Here is an 18,193-nt window from a genome sequence, read left to right on the forward strand (position 1 = left end):
CAGCCTTATCCGCAGGATCTGCAGTCCCAAGGGATGTCCCTGATGGAGTGGAAATGCTTCTCTGTTGGAGAGCAGTGCTGCCCATTGAACTGGACTTTGTGAAGCAGGAGCATGGGCTGATACAATAGTCATCCTTCCTTTCTAAAGTTTCTTAAAGATCTCAAAATCGACTCATCAGTATACATAATGGACTCAGTATATATCTCTGAGCTTCAAAACAAGCTTGAGACCTAGGTCAGTTATTACAGTCCGACTTTATGGATGATGAAGCCAAAGGTTGGAAAGAAGGGACTATTAAGAGGTGGAGTTAGGACACAAACCCAGGCATTCTCACTCTTAACCAAGGGTCTTGACTCCATTCTCTAATGCAGCAAAGCAAACAGAGAACCCACAAACAAACAAGTGTTAAAGCTAGAGGATTCTCAGGGAGGTGTCTTCTGGGAGCAGAGGTGTTCCTTTCTGGGAAGCGGCTGGGGAGAGGGCTGACTTGAATATAAAGTCTTCTGGGGAACTTGTGTCTCCCAGGAAATCAAGTTGGCCGGAGCATCCTGTTCCTGCATTTCTATCTTGTTGAGTGTTGCTAATAGAAAGGGGGCTCTCGGGGGGGGGGGGTGTTGAGCTGTTCAGACAGCAGGGGGAAGAAGGAGTTTCCCTCTTTGTTCCCTTTTTCTGTGTTTCCCTACTCATGCCCTGCAAATCTCCTCGGTCCCAGAGGGCTTGTCCTGGGTGGGAAGCTGCTGCCTCTCCCTAACAGCTGGTGCTTCCTGGGAGGATTTCTGGAGGGATTTCAGTGGGAGGTCCCGGATGGGCAGAGCAGCAGAAAGAAGGGACCTTTAGAAAGCGGGACTTTAGAAAGAAGGGACCTAGATGGAAATTCTTTAGTGCCCCAGAGGTTGAGAGATGGGGAAGTGTGGGTGCTGACTGTTTTGACTGGTCTTTGAGAATTTCTGGTTTGTTCACCAGGCCACTTAGAATACATACCACTACACTTTGTCTTCCTTTGCAAAATCCACACCCATCTACGTTTGGCTTTATGAGCTTTGTGGAAGAACTTTTCACACCCCGGATTTTAACTTCTTACCTCTTGTTCTCTTCATTCTTTTCCCTCCTCCAAATGTCAGGTTATTGGTCAGCCAAAAAAAAAAAAAAAAAAAAAGGCAGGAAGGCTCCATGTGGCTCTGAGCCCCAGGGATGTTGGAGCTGGTTTGCTGACTCTCCTGCTGAGCTCAGCCTTGGCAGGTCCACAGAGTCTAGGTGTCCTGTATTTTGTCTCGGAGTGGTGACTACACACCAAATTTTCCCTCCGCTATTTCTTGGTGTTGCCAACAGATGGAGGTCTCTGGTCCAGAGACTTTTGGGACAGAAAGGGCATGGAGGGAGAATCCTGTTGCTTTCTCAGGCCTCCAGGCCAAGAATGCATTCCCATCGCCCAAAGGAGATTGTTCACTTGCTTTTATTTAAGAATTTTTTTAGGAATGGATACTTTAAAAAATAGTATTATCTACTCTTAAATATTCCCTTAGTTAGGGAAGTCTTTTGAATGTCTAACCGAAAATCCAAGCTTTAACCAAAGACATTTTCCTGTTCACATATGGAGAAATAAGACCCGCTTTTTACTTTATGACATTTGCTTCCCATTGTAAAGGATCTGCTTTTTAAATTTGTTTTTTGTTATGTACAAACTTTCCTGAGCTTCATGATGGACAGGGCTTAATTGTGGGCTCAGTGATACCAGTGGGCCACTGGGGAGCAGAAGGGGAGCCCTTTCTATCGAAAGATGGAGGAAGTTGTTTATAACCAGATCTCTGAGAGTAAAATACTGACATTTGGAGGCTCTGGATGAAGGGTATATGGGAATTCTTTTGGAATTATTTCAACATAAAGTTTAGAATCCGTTTTATAAGAAATGATTTAAGTCTTCTTTGTTTGGCTTTTGAGAAGCCGATGAATGTGAGAGCAGAGCTGAGCTTGCTGATTTCCCTTTCCATGCAGCTGCCTGGGCACAGAGAGACTCTCAGTCTCCCCCGAGGGCCTGGCCAGACCATGTCGGGGTAGCCCTTGCTGGGAACTGGGAGGTGTCACTGCTAGAATTACAAGGCCAGAGAGGGTCCACCAAAAAAAGAAGAGGGGGGCCCTGGAGCCTGGAGGGCAAGGAGCATGGATGCTCCTGGGGGAAGTGGGGCAGAACTACGAGAGTGCTGAGAAAGGAGTCCTTTCTGGGGCATATGTCAAAGGACCCTATGATCTCCAGAACCTGCTGCACCAGGAGTTGTTGGCTCTTGGGCCACTTTACCTCGGCATAGCTTGTGAAACTACTTTCATCCTTCCTTTCCTATCACAGCATTGGAGTGAAGCAAGATGAGCCCTTATATCCTCATTATAAAGAGAGATAGTGGGGCCTTTGAAGGAGAGGCCATTGGCTTAGGGACACATCTTGCAAATGGCAAAGCCAGAACTTGAATCTAGTGGCCTTCTTTCTGAAGAGTACACACCTTCACTGACATTTCACTGTCTCTGTGGGAGCAGAATGGTGGCCTGGGCTAATGTTGGGGTAGGAATTGCACTTGGCATTTCCCTTGCATGGACATCTGGCCTCTGTGTTTTGTCTCGGTTTAGGTGTTCCCAAATTCCCCTCCATTTTAATGGTTCCCACTAGCCTGCCTGTCATGGACTGTTGCTTGCAGTGGTGGGGCCAGCTGTGTCTGGCCAGTCTGGACAGAGGCTTAGTTGGGCCTCTTTGTGAATCAGAGACCATGATAGGCTTGACTTTGGGCACAAAAGGTTGATGCCTTCTGCCAGCCTTGAAACAGTACCAGAACTCCCAGAGACTTCCAGCCACACAGCAGTTCTGACCCACTTTTGTTTAGCTGAGCTGCAGGGGGCTTCGTCTGCAAATCTGCCAGCTTGCGCCTTGAGGGGAAATGAGCTCAATTAAGTAGGCAGATCCCAGTGAGGCTTTTCTGGATTACCATTAATAATCACATGGAGCATGGAAAAAAAAAATATAACCTCACTTTTCTCTGCCCCATTTTCATCTGTGTCGATGTTCAGGCTGGAGTATCACACAGAGGGATGCCTTTGCTGCCAAATTAAGAGGCTAGTTTCCCTTCAGCCAGGATGTGCTATCTTTCTCTCTGCCTCTCTGTCTGTCCCTTTCCCTCATGCCCACCCCTAGAGTGCCCAGGACTTCACTCTGAACTTCACAGATTGCCAGGGCTGTGGAAGGGCAAGAGCATATTGTAACTTCTGCTTTTTTTTTTGAACAGAGCAGCACTTTCCAGAGGTGATGCTGGGGGAAGAATTTCTTAGCCTAAGTCTGGACCAGGTGTGCAGCTTGATATCCAGTGACAAGCTGACCGTTTCTTCAGAAGAGAAGGTATGGTACGACCCCTCAGTGAACCAGGATCCTCACGCATGAGGCGGTCATGGGAGGGATAGTGAAACCTTTTCTTTTTCTCAGCAGGAAAAAAAAGGAACTTATTTTTTGGCCCTTAAAATAATTAGGAAAGGACCTTCTGGCTCGTGTTCACTACATGTACTGTTTGGACACTTTGAGGAGGTAATAACGCTGGTGATTATTATGGTGACAAAGCTGCCTCCATTTAACGGACATTTATAGTTTACCAAGCGCTCTGCTAAGAGCCTTGTTCTCTTTAGTTCCCTCAGCCTTCATCACAGCCCTGTGAAGCAGGCATTGGCCTTGTCTCCACATTGCAGATGAGGAAAACTAACTTGGAGGAGTCAATTAGCTTGTCTGTGGTCACTCAGCTGGTCACTGCAGAGTTGCAGTCTTCTTGTCCCCTGGTCTTAGCCACGGCCCCACATGGCCTCTTGGGAGCATCATTGGGCATTTAAGCCAGAGCTGACCTTTGGGACACATCTAGTGTAACAGGGGATTGGAACTTTTACTGTTGAGGAAACTGAGGCCCAGAGAAAGGATAGGATCTGTTGAAGGTCCCAACGTGAGTGACCGTGGCAAAACTAGAACTTGGGTCTATTGAACACCTAGTGGCCTAACTCACTGACCACACACCACTTCTTGGTGTAGCAGTCTTGATTTCTGCTCACTGCTTTGAGGACTCATCTGTCCTACTCTAGATCTTCCTTTCTCACTGACCCTCTGCTTGGATCATTCCTCCCCCTTGCACTGTCCACCTGGCTGAATTCCAAAACCAGTTCCTGTTCCCCTTCTACCAGGAGGAACTTCTTTACTTTAGGAGATGTAGTTTTCTATATTGAAAAGTACAGACACTTTCGGTGTTGGCCAGTAGGGTCCAAATCTTATCTCTAGTCTTATACAAATTAATTGGTGGCCCTTGAGGTGAGATAGTGTGCTTTCCTTCATCTGCTTCTCATGTATAAAGTGAGAAGGGTAATAGGACGTACTTTGTGGGTGGTTATGGGGTGTAAATAGCATAAGGTGCGTCAAATGCCTGGTGTTGTACCTGGTAGGTTGTACTTGGTAGGGGCTTCATTCAATGGTAGCTGAGTTTATGATTGACCATGTCATCTGGAATTTATTCCTTTCTCCTCTGTGTTCCAGGATAATACTCACCTTGTTCTTTTTTTTTTTTTTTAAGATTTATTTATTTTATTGACAGAGATCTACAAGTAGTCAGAGAGGCAGGGGGAGAGAGAGAGAGAGGAGGAAGCAGGCTCCCCACTAAGCAGAGAGCCCGATGTGGGGCTCGATCCCAGGACCCTGGAATCATGACCCAAGCCGAAGGCAGAAGCTTTAACCCACTGAGCCACCCAGGTGCCCCTAATCACCTTGTTCTGCTTTTACTGCAGTTAGTTCTGAGCCCATCTTAGCTCCTTCACTCGACCATGAGTTCCCTGATGGTAGCAATCACATCTTACTCTTCCCCGCATCCTCAGAGATGTTCAATACATGTGTCGTGGATTGTCTTAGTCCACTCATTATGTCCAAGCTTGAGGTCCTTTTCTGAGGAAATAATTTAAGGAAAAGCTCTTAAAAGAGATCTTGCATTACCAATGAGTGTCCAAAGTCACATGTCCAGAGAATAGGGTGGCATCACAAGCCCCCACCTGTTGTCCTGCAAAAGTTTTATCCAGAAGAAAAACATCTGTGGATTGGAATCCTGGGCTGCCCCAGGACTTCAGAGAGATTTCCAGAAGGTGGCTAGCACACCCAGCTGGACTATCCCTTAGGCTCAGTGAGGCTTCTACTTCTATTAACTGATGTGAGATACTGCCTGCAGGATAAAGGATGCCTCTAGCCAAGCCACGGCGTCTTCCTGCCCCAGCCCCAGCAGCAAAGACTTCCTCACTTCTTGCCAAGCCTGTTTAATGTCTTCTCTGGATCGTGCTACTAAATGGGCACAGCTTGAAGGAATGAACTAGTTAGCTGATCGACCATGTGGTAGTCGGTGCACTTGGCCAGTTTGGGGCCTGCTTGAGTGTGTCCTTCAGGTGTAGTCTGAGAAAATGTCAACAACCATATAAGCAACAGGATTTGGATCACCTTGGAGGTATTTGGGTTTGGGGCGGGGGGCTTGCTACCTTTAAGTCCTGCACGCCCATCCTGCTGTGAGATCACAGTAAGCTTTCCTCAGGTGAGGGCTTATCTGGGTTTGCTGTGTTTGGGTGGTGGAGGAGACAGATTGTTAAGAGGGACAGGGATTTTAGTGGCCTGGAAACCATTTGGGCTTTGGACTCAGGAAGACCTGTTTCCATGCTCCACTTGATGCCCACTGGCTCCTTGATTTTCAGAAGTCAGTGGTCTCTTTGAACCTCGATTCTCTTAAACATAAAGTGGGATTACTAAGAGTACCTCCCTTATGGAGTTAGGAGGATCACAGATACTGGGTATAAAAAATCAGATATGGTATTCAGCAGGTGCTAATAAATGGCAGCTATCATTGTAATTACCATAGTCCTCTGTTTGGAGGCACCATTGACAGTTGTATCAGTGTTGCCATTGATAATGGTAAAAGAAGCCATGGAGTTAACTGCATCTTTCCAGAAACCAAGAAGCATGGCATTGAATCTACATGCTTAGAACATAGTCTGTAGTGCTCTCTTTCGTCCATATGCTTACATAGGAGTTGCTTGTTCTGTGTAATTAGAGTTTAGAGTAGAGATATGTTTGTTTAAGATTTTATTTATTTATTTGAGAGAGAGAGTACGAGTGGGGTGTAGGGGGGGAAGGCAGAGGGAGAAGCAGGCACCCCACTGAGCAGAGAGCCCAGTGCGGGGCTTGATCCCAGGATCCCGGGATCCTGACCTGAGCTGAAGGCAGACGTTTAACCGACTGAGCCACCCAGGTGCCCCAAGAGTAGAGGTATTTTCCACATCAATGAAGTTGTATATTTGGTTCTCAGAAGTTATTTGTAACTTCAGAGTTATGTGGTACTTTTCATAAAGTAGATTACTGATGATCTTGATCCCTTTGGTACCTTTAAGGTTGGCAGTATAGTTCTTTTTTTATTTTTTATTTATTTTTTATTTTTTTAAAGATTTTATTTATTTATTTGACAGAGAGAGATCACAAGTAGGCAGAGAGGCAGGCAGAGAGAGAGGGGTAAGCAGGCTCCCTGCTGAGCAGAGAGCCTGACGCGGGACTCGATCCCAGGACCCTGAGATCATGACCTGAGCAGAAGGCAGCGGCTTAACCCACTGAGCCACCCAGGTGCCCCAGTTCTTTTTTTTTTTTTTTTTATTTTAAGAGTTTTATTTTTCAGTGATCTCTGTACCCACACTTGAACTCACAACCCTGAGATCAAGAGACACATGCTCTACCGACGGAGTCAGCCAGGCACCTCTAAGGTTGACAGTATAATTTGGAGGCTTATCAAAGAACAGTGGGGTTTGGCCCATGTTTTCTATTTCTAGTTTTATTTCCCCTTAATTGATTACATATTGCTAGAAGTTAAATAGCTGGAAGCTTTTGACAATTGGATGTTTGTTGTTTGAATGCTAGCTCTTAAGGCTTTGAAAATTCTTTGAGGTGTTCCAGGAGATTTCATGATTTCTACTTCCTTTAATTACATTTCATAATAGGTAATCTCTTGCATATACAATAGCCTTTTCTTTCACTATTGCATTGTAGTGAACCCAATGGCATTTGAAGAAATGTAAGGGATCTTAATTCAAGCTAAAATTCAGCTGCATTTGATGTTAGCATTTGCTGGGGCATGCCTGCGTGGTTCAGTCAGTAGGTGTCCAACTCCTGATCTCCGCTTGGGTCTCGATCTCAGACCCCATTCAAATCCCACCTCAGGCTCCATGCTGAGAGTGGAGCCTACCCTAAAAACAAAACAAAACAAAAACAAAGTAAGAAAATGCTTCAAAAACAGTTGCAGAAAACAACTGCACTGGTAATCAAATAACCTGTATTGAGCTAAATCCATATTTGAACAGTCAGTCAGCTATATTATGATTTACTTCTTTGCCTACAGCCCACAGATTTCTTTCTGCAGCCAGATTTCAGATATTAAAATGTGAAAAAACTATGCATCTTTGAATAGAGGAAATGTGGCATTTTAGTAATGAGGATTCTAAGTGGCTGTGGCTAGGCCCCAGGCAGTTTGCTGGTCGGGAGTTTGAAAAAGTAGAGTTTCTGTGGTTGAAGTGGCTGAGTTCCAATCCTGCCTCCACTGTTCTAACAGGGGGAGTGACTTTGAGCAAGTTGTTTGTCTCCCACCAGAATGGATGCACCTTATATAGTCAAGGATTTCTCCATCTCATGGTCACTGCCAGGGTGTTACTGGTATCAGGGTCACGGCAGACACAAAACAAACACCATTTGTTGAATGAACGAGTAAGAGAATTTCTCTATATCTTCAGTCTTCTCATCTGTAAAAGGAGGGCGATGATAGTAGAGTACCCATCTTACAGAATTGTTCTGAGGATGAAATCAGATTACATGGGAAAAGTTCTTAGCCCAAAGAAAGTGTTCACTACTTTTTGCTTCATGATTACTGCTGCTATTATTACTACCACTACCCTCCTTCTCCTCCTCCTCTTCCTGCTCACTGTTGACTGGGGGCATTTCTCAAGGGGAAGCTCTACCCATAGCCCGTGTTAGTCTAGGTCGTTGTGCAACCCGGGGCTTGGTGCCTAGCATGGACAGTGGGAGTAGCTCTTGCTCCCCAACATTCCCAGCTCCCTTGGCCCTGTCTGGGCTTCTCCCAGGGCTCACATACTGTTCTTCCTCCAGCATCACTGCTGTTACCCATGCCTCTGTCCTCCAGTAGCCTCAAGCTCCTTGAGGGCTTGAGGGTGCTTCAGGCCATCTTTGAGTCACAGCAGTGCCCGATATAGAGACCCTGGCCGCTTCTGTGGAGCTGTTAAGCAGAACTGCCCTGAGGTAGTGAGGGGCAGGCTGGGGCTGGACACCGCCCAGAGCCAGCTAAGGTTATGGGAATAATTTTCACATTTTTCCAGAGAATAAGGACAAATGTGGGAACTAGAGGTCAGAGGAGGCATGGATCCCTGCCATTTTTTCTCCTGTTTTTCCTCATGTAGTTTTGGTTTTAAAATTCCTGTTATTTGAGGGAAGACAAAAGGACCTGGTAGGAGTTACAAAATCATGATTTCTTTGGGTGGGACCCCTCCCTGCTGCTGCCCTCCCCTCCCCCAGTACAGAGCAAAAGCACAATGGAATATGCCTTTCACAGTCACCTGTTCCTTCCACAGGGCGGTGTCTGGGCTCACAGCTCAGCCTGTAGGCAGGTAGTCTGTTTATTGTATTTGCCTTTGAGACCCAGAGTTCGTCCCTCACCGTGGACAGCTTCTGGGGCCCAGGTGCAGGCAACGTAAGCAGCCCTCCAGGGCAGACCCATTCTAAGGAGAAGAGTGATGACTCTCCAGTTTTAGTGCAGGTTTGCCACTGAATTGCAGGTTCTGAATCTTTGCTTTATTAGCCAGTATATATGTCTCTACTTTTCAGGAATTTTCTGCCTTCTTATGAGACACTCTTGAAGTCTTCAGAGTGAGTGCTAACGGGGAAATGGCCCATAGCTTAGATACAGGTCAGAAAGACATAGTTTAGGTCCTTTAAAAAATCAGAGTCAGGTATGTATTATATTGAGAACTACACTTAGTTTCTCTCTGTGAGATCACCTATTTAATGTGCTGTTGTCTCCTACACCTGTAATCAGAAGCCAGATTCTAGTGTCTTCTGAAATGGATCGGGACCTTGTCTCCCAGGATCATTGGTGTTGCACGCTCTCCCGTCTGACCCGCTGGCCTCTCCAGGCCGCGGTGGGTGGAGAGTGCCGCCTGGAGCTCCTTGACCACTAGGCTAGACTTGAGTGCTTGTGGTTCAGGTATTACCCAGTGATTGAACAGTGCACCCTGCTGCCTCGCTTGAGCTGTTGGAAGCCCCATCTTCCTGTGAGGTCAGTAGTTAGAGTTGCCAGCTTCTCAGCTTGCCAACAGCCATCTGGCCTGGTCCCTGGGCACAGCATTACTCCTCTTACCATTCGCCTTTGGAAAGTACGATTTAGTATAGGCACCTATGAGCAGAACACCACAGCACTAGGACCAAAAATCAGCCTTGATGGTCTACCATTCCCCACCTGCATTTCACACAGCACTTTTTTTTTCCCCCAAAGTGACATTTGTATTGAGGTCAGTGCACAGGGACATGAACAAAGTGAAATAGCCACCGAACTAGCTCACAGATCTGGTAACAGAACCCCGGAAGTCCCTTTCTGTCACTGCCAACCACCCCGAGAAGCATAATTACCATTCTGACTTCTCATGGATCAGTTTTGCTGTTTTTTGAACTTTATGTAAATGGAATGCTGATGTGTGTATACCGTCCGTGTGACTTCTTTGGCCCAGCGCATCATTTCTACTTCTCACACAGACTCCCAAGTCAGAGATTATTGTCCCCATTCTGCAGAGGAGGAAACTAAGGCCTGTTGACAATAAGTAGCTTTATGATTTGAAGCTGACATGTCTGCCTACTGGGCCTCGGCTTGCTATGAACACATGCCCACTCTGACAGGGAGATGGGGGTGAGTGACACTTAGCACTCTTAGAACTTGCAATCTGGATACGAAACATGTACCTTATGTGGCTGAGAGAAGTAGTTGCTTATGGTCAAAGGTCAAGGAAAGTGCCCTGGAGTGTTTTATTCCAAATTGTTAGATGGGGAAGACCTCCAAAGAAAGGGAATATTTGAGCTAAAATGTGGAGACTAAGAGTAGGATTTTGGGAAACCATTCAGGTTGAAAGGGATGTAGGAATCCAGACATGGATGTTTGGAATACCTTATTCTACTTGGGGGAATGGTAACTGATGTGATGAGAGTCCAGGGTCTTCGGTGGGGGTCGTGGGAGATGGGGCTGGAAATAGAATAGGTTAGGGGGTGAGGACTTTCTTCTCTAGGTCAGTGTGTATCTCACAGTGTGCAGTCAAACTGCAATGTGTGTGAGAAGGTCTCATGTCTGACACACTTTCATGTGTTTGGAGCTCCAGGGGACGATTCCTTCCAACTCTGCTCCGCCCACCATATTGACTGCAAAGCATTCTCCATCCCTGTGTCATGCTCCATTCCTTTGTAGGATTGGCACCACGTGAAATTGTCTTCCAGCTTGTAGGCATTCCTCGCAAACCACTGTGCTCTAGTCCTTCTCCTTTGCAGAATCAGACTGCATGTCTTTATCTTGGCAAAGGCAGTAGTGGAAAGCTGAACAATTTCCAGGCAAGGCAATATCCCTCTTTTATTCGTCATCATTTTTATTGTTTATATGAAGTCACATATTTGTCAATATGCTGTCCTAGGAAGAGAACCATACATCCAATCATTTCCACTTTGACTAACTTATTCATTCTCTCAGTAAATATTTATTGAGTGCTATCTATGTGGCAGATAGTGTGTTATTCACATGAGAGACATTGGTAAACAGATCAACATAAAACCCCTGCCTTTGTGGAACTTAAAATCACATGAGGGAGATAGATTTTTTTTAATGTAATTAGTTTTTTATTATTATCATTTTTAATTTTTTCAGTGTTCCAGTATTCATTGTTTATGCACCACACCCAGTGCTCCATGGAGGGAGATAGAGTTTATAAAAAATGTACAGAAATAAATATATAGCTACAAACTATGAAATGTGCTATGGACAAAGTGTGGATTGAAAGCTAGGGCTTCTCATTGCTTCTTCATTCCCAATTAGCTGGGTAATGTTTGGGCAGACCACTTCCCCACTGTCAACCTCGCTTTTCTCTTACATGAGTGACTCTTGATGTTCCCAGGGCCCTTGTGGGTCTGAGATGAAGTAACTACAAGAAGGAACTGCTAAGTGCCCTATAAAACCTTATGATGATGGGACTGTCAGAAAGATGAGTGCAACTGAGTTGGTTTTCTAGAGTCTAGGGAGCCTTCAACCCAGGAAGTCTAACCAGTGTTAATGCTGGTATATGTTTAACAACAGGCTCTGCAAAAAAATTCTGAAAGCCCTGATTTGTTTGCTGGTTCATTTGCTTATTTCCATGGTGTAAATATTTCCACGACAGCTGATTTCAAACTACCAGTGTAATGTCACTAGACACCAAGATGGGAAGAAACATGGCACGATGAGCTCCAGCTCCAGCATACCGCTGCTCCCAATGGCCGTGTGGTGTGGGACAGCAAGGTGGGGGTCTGGTGCATTGAAGTCCTGTTAAACTTCAGTTGAAGAAACAACACAAATCTGACAGACTCATTCTTGTGTCTAGTAGTGCTGTCTTTTTTTTTTTAATTTTAAAAAATTTTATTTATTTATTTGAGAAAGAGAGAGAGTGTGAGTGAGAGAGAGCATGGGCAGGGGGGAGGAGTAGCGAGCGAGAGAGAGAGAAGCAGACTTCCCGCTAAGCAGAGATCCTGATTCAGGACTTGATCCCAGGACCCTGGGATCTTGACCTGAACGGAAAGGCAGATGCTTAAGTGATGCGCAACCCAGGTGCCCTAGTAGTGCTGTCTTCTTGATTGAAAATCATGTCCGTGAATTAAGCAAAAGCTATTGGCTCAATCCCTGGGAAACAAAAGAGTATCTGGGTGGGGGAGTATCCTAAGACCACATGGTGGGTATACTTATGATTACGGGTTTAGGAAAATAGTTCCCCAATTCAGTGGTCTGTGCAGTTTTTCTAACTAATTGTGCCTCTGAGATACAATATTGCATAATGTTAGAACTTGGGTTTTCAGAGTTAGGGGTGAGTTCATATCTCAGATGCACTACTTCTTGATAGCATGACCTTGGACACTAACCTTTTGGGGCTGTTTCCTCATCTGTAAAATGTGAACACTGATATCTACGTCACAGAATTTTGTGTGGATTAAAGGAGATCATGCATGTAAAATGCATAGCATTGCGTCTCTTGGTAAAATTAGCCTTTCTCAGATCTTGAGTAACAAATTAAGTCCATGTGCAGGAACCTAGTTTTTCCCCTGATCTTGTCAAAACTGGCTTCTTTTCCTCCATCCTATGCTTTGCCGTGAATCACCCTCAACTGGACCTTTTCCCTTGCCAAGACATCACCCTGCCTATTTTTAACATATGACCCTGCTTCTTGATTTTCTGAACAGTTTTGAAAGCAGATGTAAGTGCCCCGTGCTCTGCACTCCCCTCCCTGGGTGCAGGTACAATGGGGAGTGGCTACCTAACTCACTAGAGGTGGGGAGGGTGGAGGGGGTCAGCTTCATCAGGGGGTCCTGGCCCAGGCTTCTGCTTACATCAGAAGCAGAAGCGTGGGGAGCCAGGAGCTGTAAAGTTCAGTTTTCTCCACCCTTTACGCACCTAGCAACCTTGTAGTACTCAAGAGATTGGTTTTGGAATATAAAGCAGTGAGGAAATGATGCTCTTTCTTTGTTGAAAAGTAAAACCCTCAATGTACCTCGTGGAAGCTGATTTCCTCATGGGATCCACAAAAGGTGTTTTCATCTGAGTAGATATCACCCTGCCCTGTGATCAGAGCCACAGGGTTTCTGCTTGGATTTCATAGACCCAGAGTTGATACCCTTTTCCTCTAAAGCACCAGAGAGTAAACATTTTAGGCTTTGCAGGCCAGAGAGTCTCGAATCAGTGCCACTGTTAGAACATGAAAGCAGCCCCAGACAATATGTAAATGAGTGAGTGTGGCTGTGTTCCAGTAAAATTTTATTTATGAAAACAAGTGGCAGCTGAATGTGGCCTGTGGGCTGTAGTTGGCCAGCCACTGCCATAGGCCCTGACAGGCAGCCGAGAGCCATGGGTAAGAGTGTGAGGGCTGGTGTTGGGTCTGGGGGGGACCCCATCCCTGCTAATTTGTGGCTCTGGGCTTGGGAGAGTCATTTAATGTGGGTTCAGAGGATTTGTTCCCTGGGCTCTCCCCGGAGTCCAGGCTGCCAGTGTCCCCAAAGAGCGAAGAGCATGGTGCTGGGCTGGGCGTGCGGTAAACACTGTCTCCTGCTGCTGTTACACGCTGCCCCCATCGCGTTGGCCGGTCCCTTCACGGGAGGCACTCTTGGGAACCATTTTAGGCACACTAAAGGCTAGAGCTAGTTGAAAGTTTATTGACTCGTTTATTTTCTAAGTAAGGAACCTCAAGAAAACACGTGGCCTTCTCTAGCTGCTGAGAAGGTCACCGTGGTTGGCGAGAACTGTGGCTTTCACAGCTGAGTAGGTAGACGGTGCAACTGAGCGGAACCAGCTAGGCAAGTCAGGCCAAAAATAAAGATAAGGTTAAATATCGACTTTATTAGACTCAGCTTGCTTTTTAGCTTTTATAACAAAGATGAAGATGAAGCTGGTTGATGGGGAAGGGCATCAGCAGGAAATCTCACCTCCTCGAGGACTTGCAGTTCATTCTTCAGCAGAGATTTGTCACCTGGCCGCCTGCTCTGTGTCCAGCATTGTGCTAGGTGGCTTGCAGGAGCTCCTAGTCCAGTAAATTCGAGCAGAAGAAAGTTGGATTGCGAGGCAGAACCGGACTGTGGTTGCCCACCACCTAATCCAGCATGGTCTGACTTCTCCCTCTTCCTTTGGTTCCTGCTTTGATTCCAGTCCCCTTTACCCTAGCCCAGACAGCTTCCACTGCCTCCCTATGTGCTTATTCTGAACTCATGTGTCCATTCATTCATTAAAAGAATCTTTGCGTATGTATTCTTTGCCATTAAATAAGACCAGGTCCGTGTTCTCACAGATCTGCAAGGCTGGTAGAAGCAACAGTAATGATTCACAAACTGCTGCTGTGAGGGTGAGGGATAAAGCTCTAGGGGGGCGAATAATTAAAAAAAACCCACAAAACAAAACCGGACAGCGAGGATTTCCATGGCATGTGAATGTTTATGTCTGTGCATATAGAGGTTATTTTTTACAGAACTGAGAGCGAACGGTCCAGGAATAGTGCTCCTTTCTTTCTGTTCCATTCCATTCTTTTCTCTTCCCTTTCTGGTTGATTCTTTTCCTATTTTGAGTACACCCAGCCTGACTTAAGTTTATGTTTAGGAAATAGGGCCAAAGCATCATTAACATATCAATACACACAAAACTATTTTTAAGGTTAGAAAAATTGTAGAGATTTTTTTCCCAACCCCTGGGAGTTAGCTTTCATTTCGACTTTACACCACATTGTAAATTTTGTTGTCATGTTTTCCTTTTCTTAGAATTTCTTTTCATCTTCTCTCTGGTTTTCATTTTGAAAAATTTCAAGCCTACATTAAAGTTTGAAAGCATGCACATTCATATACTCTTAACCTAGATTCACCAGTTAACATGTGCTTCATTTGCCTTATTTCTCTCTCCACGTATTTGAAGTTTTATTTTGCTGAACCATTTGACAGTAAATTGGAGATGTGATAACACTTCATCCCTAGTATTTGAGTATGTACCTCCTAAGAACAAGGAAATTATTTTTTTAAGCCATAAAACCATTCTCATACCAAAGAAACTTAATGCTAATACAAATGATATTAGCTAATACATAGTCAGCATTCAAAATTCCTTATAGTCTCAAAACAGTCCTTTATGGCTGTTTCTTTTAAACCCATGGTCCAGTGAAGGATCATACATTGCATTTAGTTCCCATGTCTCTAAATCCCCTTAATCTAGAACTATCTCTCTGCTCTTTTTTTTTTTTTTTTTGGTCTCTTATAATATTAATGGTTTGAAGAATTCAGGCCAGCAATCTTGCAGAATTGCAGATTGTTCCAAAGATGGAGTTATCTGATTATTTCCTTAGTATAAGATCAGGGTTAAACATTTTAGGAAGAAAGTACTTTAGGGGATGCTGTGTCCTTTTCCATTAAGTCAAGATCGGGAAGATTAGTTTGTCCTGTTATTGGTGGTGCTAACTTAGGTCACTTGCTCAAGGTGGTATCTGTCAGATTTCCACATTAGTAGCTGTCCCTGCCCCTGCCACCATGTAGTTAGTAAGTTATCCACGACATGATACTTTGAAAACTATCCTGTTCCCCGGCCAATTTTCATGCAGTGATTTGAGCATCCCCTGATGAATTTTTCTGAATGAGTTATTGTATTGATGGTTGCATCAATACAATATTGGCTGGTATTTGTCTGTGAAGAAGAGCCCTTTGCACATTTTTAAATGTATCCTCTGGATTCATGGATTCTTTTTTGTTCATCGTGTTATGATCCATTACTGTGTTTTTCTTTCATTCTGAGAATGTTTCATTTTATTTAATTTTTTAAGTAGGTTCCATGTTCAGTGTGGGGCTGGAACTCACAATCCTGCGATCAAGAGTCACACGCTCTACCAACTAAGCCAGCCAGACGCCCCTCTGAGAATGTTTTACACTGAGTTATGAGTTGGGCACCGTGAAACGTACAGATAATATGTGTACAGACTAATCAGTTTCACAAATGCATGTGTACGTGTAACTTCCACCTTGTCAAGATCTAGATCATATCTATTCCCCCAAAAAGTTTCCTTTGTTGCTTCCCCATTCTCCCAACCCACTTCACCAAGAAGCACTAACCTGATTTTGTCATTATTCTCTTTGATGTTTTGTCCCAGATATTGGCAACGAAAGCCCTACCTGTTGGCTCTGGGTCCATCTTAATCTTTGGGTACTTTCTTGGTTTCTGGCACAAGAAGTTGTTTTGTTTAGTCTTTCCACCCGCTGAAAATATCCCATAGTATGCACAGTAGTTAAATAATTTCTCCCATAGTCAGTATTAGGTAGTTTCCCTTTCTATTTTTTACAAAAATGCTGCAGCAAACATCCTGGCATGCAAATTCTTTTGTGAGCACCACCTTTTTGAGTATTTTTGTAGGCTAGATCCTAGAAGTGGTATTTCTAGGTCAAAGAATGTGCACATTGACATATTTGATTGATATTGCCAAATTCTTCCCTCCTCTCTTGAAAAGCTGTGTTAATTAAGTTTCCAGAAATAGTGCCGGCTTCCCTGCAGCCTTATCAACATTGAATTTTATCCGTCTGTGTGTATATGGTGGCAGACAGTGGGCTTCTTCTTAAGCATAGTGGAGATCCAAACCCGAGAGCCTACTTTTTGGTTCCAAGCCCAATTTTCATTTGTAGAGAAATGAAATCTCTCAAGGGAGAGGTTAAGCCAAGGTGAAGTTTTTGACAGAGAAATTCTCTGTCATTTGCTGACATACTCACCATTTCACAGCCAGCTTTTGGGCAGATGATATTCTTACTCTCTTGATTCTGCATTAGCTGTACTTGGGACACGAATGAGGAGAGGGATGTTGGGGGGTGAGGGATGTGGGGGGTGAGGGGCGTGGTAGGCTTGCTCCCAAGGCTTCTGGTCTTCTGCTTAATCTTCATAAAATTTGGTTCAGAGTCCCTGCTTTGTATTTCTATCTTTAAATAACCATGAGACCTGACATTTATTTTGCTGCGAACCTTGGTGATTCTGTGTTTGGGGGCACAGTTTTATTATAACGTGTGTGTGTGTGTGTGTGTGTGTGTGTGTGTGTGTGATATCACTCGGACGTCAGGTAAAAGACAAATTCTTTCCATTTTTTGTTTATTGTAAACATTGAACCTTAGGTTAACCACCTTTGTGGATGATTTGGACATTGGACTCCCCCACCCCCCGGAATGAGGAAATTGTTTGGAAGTTCTTCTCTCTGTTACAGTTACCTGTGTTGGTTTTCTTTGTAGGTATTTGAAGCTGTGATTTCATGGATCAATTATGAGAAAGAAACCCGTTTAGAGCACATGGCAAAACTGATGGAACATGTTCGTCTTCCCCTCTTACCAAGGGATTACCTGGTCCAGGTGAGTGCTGTGTGAAGAACCAAGAGCTTTCCTGCTTCTCTAGGCTTCTTGGAATAGCAGTGGGCAGCCTGGTTGTATGGGGCAGTTGAGGAGTTTTATGGGTCTTTTGTACAGGTTGAGAGCACCAACCCACTGGCCTAAGGGGAATCATGGCAGTCTAAGGGTTTTTTTTTTTTAAATTTTTATTACTGAAGTATAGTTGACATGCAATGTTCTATCAGATGGTAGAGTGAGGTTTAAGAGTGTAGGTTTGAGAATAAGACACTTAGGGTTTAGTTCTTGCTCCACTATTTGTTAGCTTTGAGTTTTTATTTAACTCTTCAAGCCTTAGTTTCTTCTTTGATAGAAGGGATATTATACGAGAACTCTGCAGGACTGTTGTGAGGACCAGAGGAGTTATAAATATGCAAGTCAGGTGTTTAGCATGGAGCTGGGCATAAGAAATATTCTCTGGAAGTCAGCCACTTTTACTGTAGTGGACCTAAGCAAGAAGGGTCATTTCCATGTTGCTGTGTTCTCTTTACCTTCATGGTAGGCATCTTGGAGCCCAGTTCGGAACTGCAAAAACCAGCTCCTCACAGGTGCATGGGATACATATTGCTTCTACTTCCTCTGAGGAGGAAAGAAAAATGAAGAATTATGGAGGGGGCCCTGCAGTGTCACATATTTAATCCTTGTAATAACCCTCTGACGCAAACTTAAATAACCCTTTTTTTATAGGTCTGGGTCTTGAGGTTTATGGAGGCCGAGAATTATTTGGCAGAATTATTTGTGGATTCAAATCCACATCTGTTGACCCAGAAGCCCCTGCCTTTCACCAGGAGGGCTGTCACCTTTAATACTCTCTGTTCTTTTGGTCTATTGGCTTTAGATAATCTTGCAAGTGGGCAGAGGGTGAAACTTAAATATATGAACAAAACAAAACACCAAGGCAGTAGGCCAACCCTCTTCTGTTTCCAGGAAGTTTCTGGAGGGAATGGAAGG

At 44.5% G+C, this 18,193-nt stretch overlaps 1 protein-coding gene across 6 annotated transcripts in view; it reads left to right on the plus strand.

The window, feature by feature from the left end:
* The window catches only part of KLHL3 (kelch like family member 3), a 259,558-nt gene that overhangs the window by 204,204 nt on the left and 37,161 nt on the right, over positions 1 to 18,193 (plus strand). For all 6 annotated transcript variants that reach the window (XM_032336624.1, XM_032336626.1, XM_032336629.1 and 3 more), the window contains 2 exons: positions 3,267 to 3,376; positions 17,093 to 17,209. In XM_032336624.1, the coding sequence (XP_032192515.1) occupies positions 3,267 to 3,376; positions 17,093 to 17,209 (227 nt within the window). The remainder of the gene's footprint in view (positions 1 to 3,266; positions 3,377 to 17,092; positions 17,210 to 18,193) is intronic.

The sequence above is a fragment of the Mustela erminea genome, chromosome 3, assembly GCF_009829155.1.
Source record: "Mustela erminea isolate mMusErm1 chromosome 3, mMusErm1.Pri, whole genome shotgun sequence".
Taxonomy (NCBI): Eukaryota; Metazoa; Chordata; class Mammalia; order Carnivora; family Mustelidae; genus Mustela; species Mustela erminea.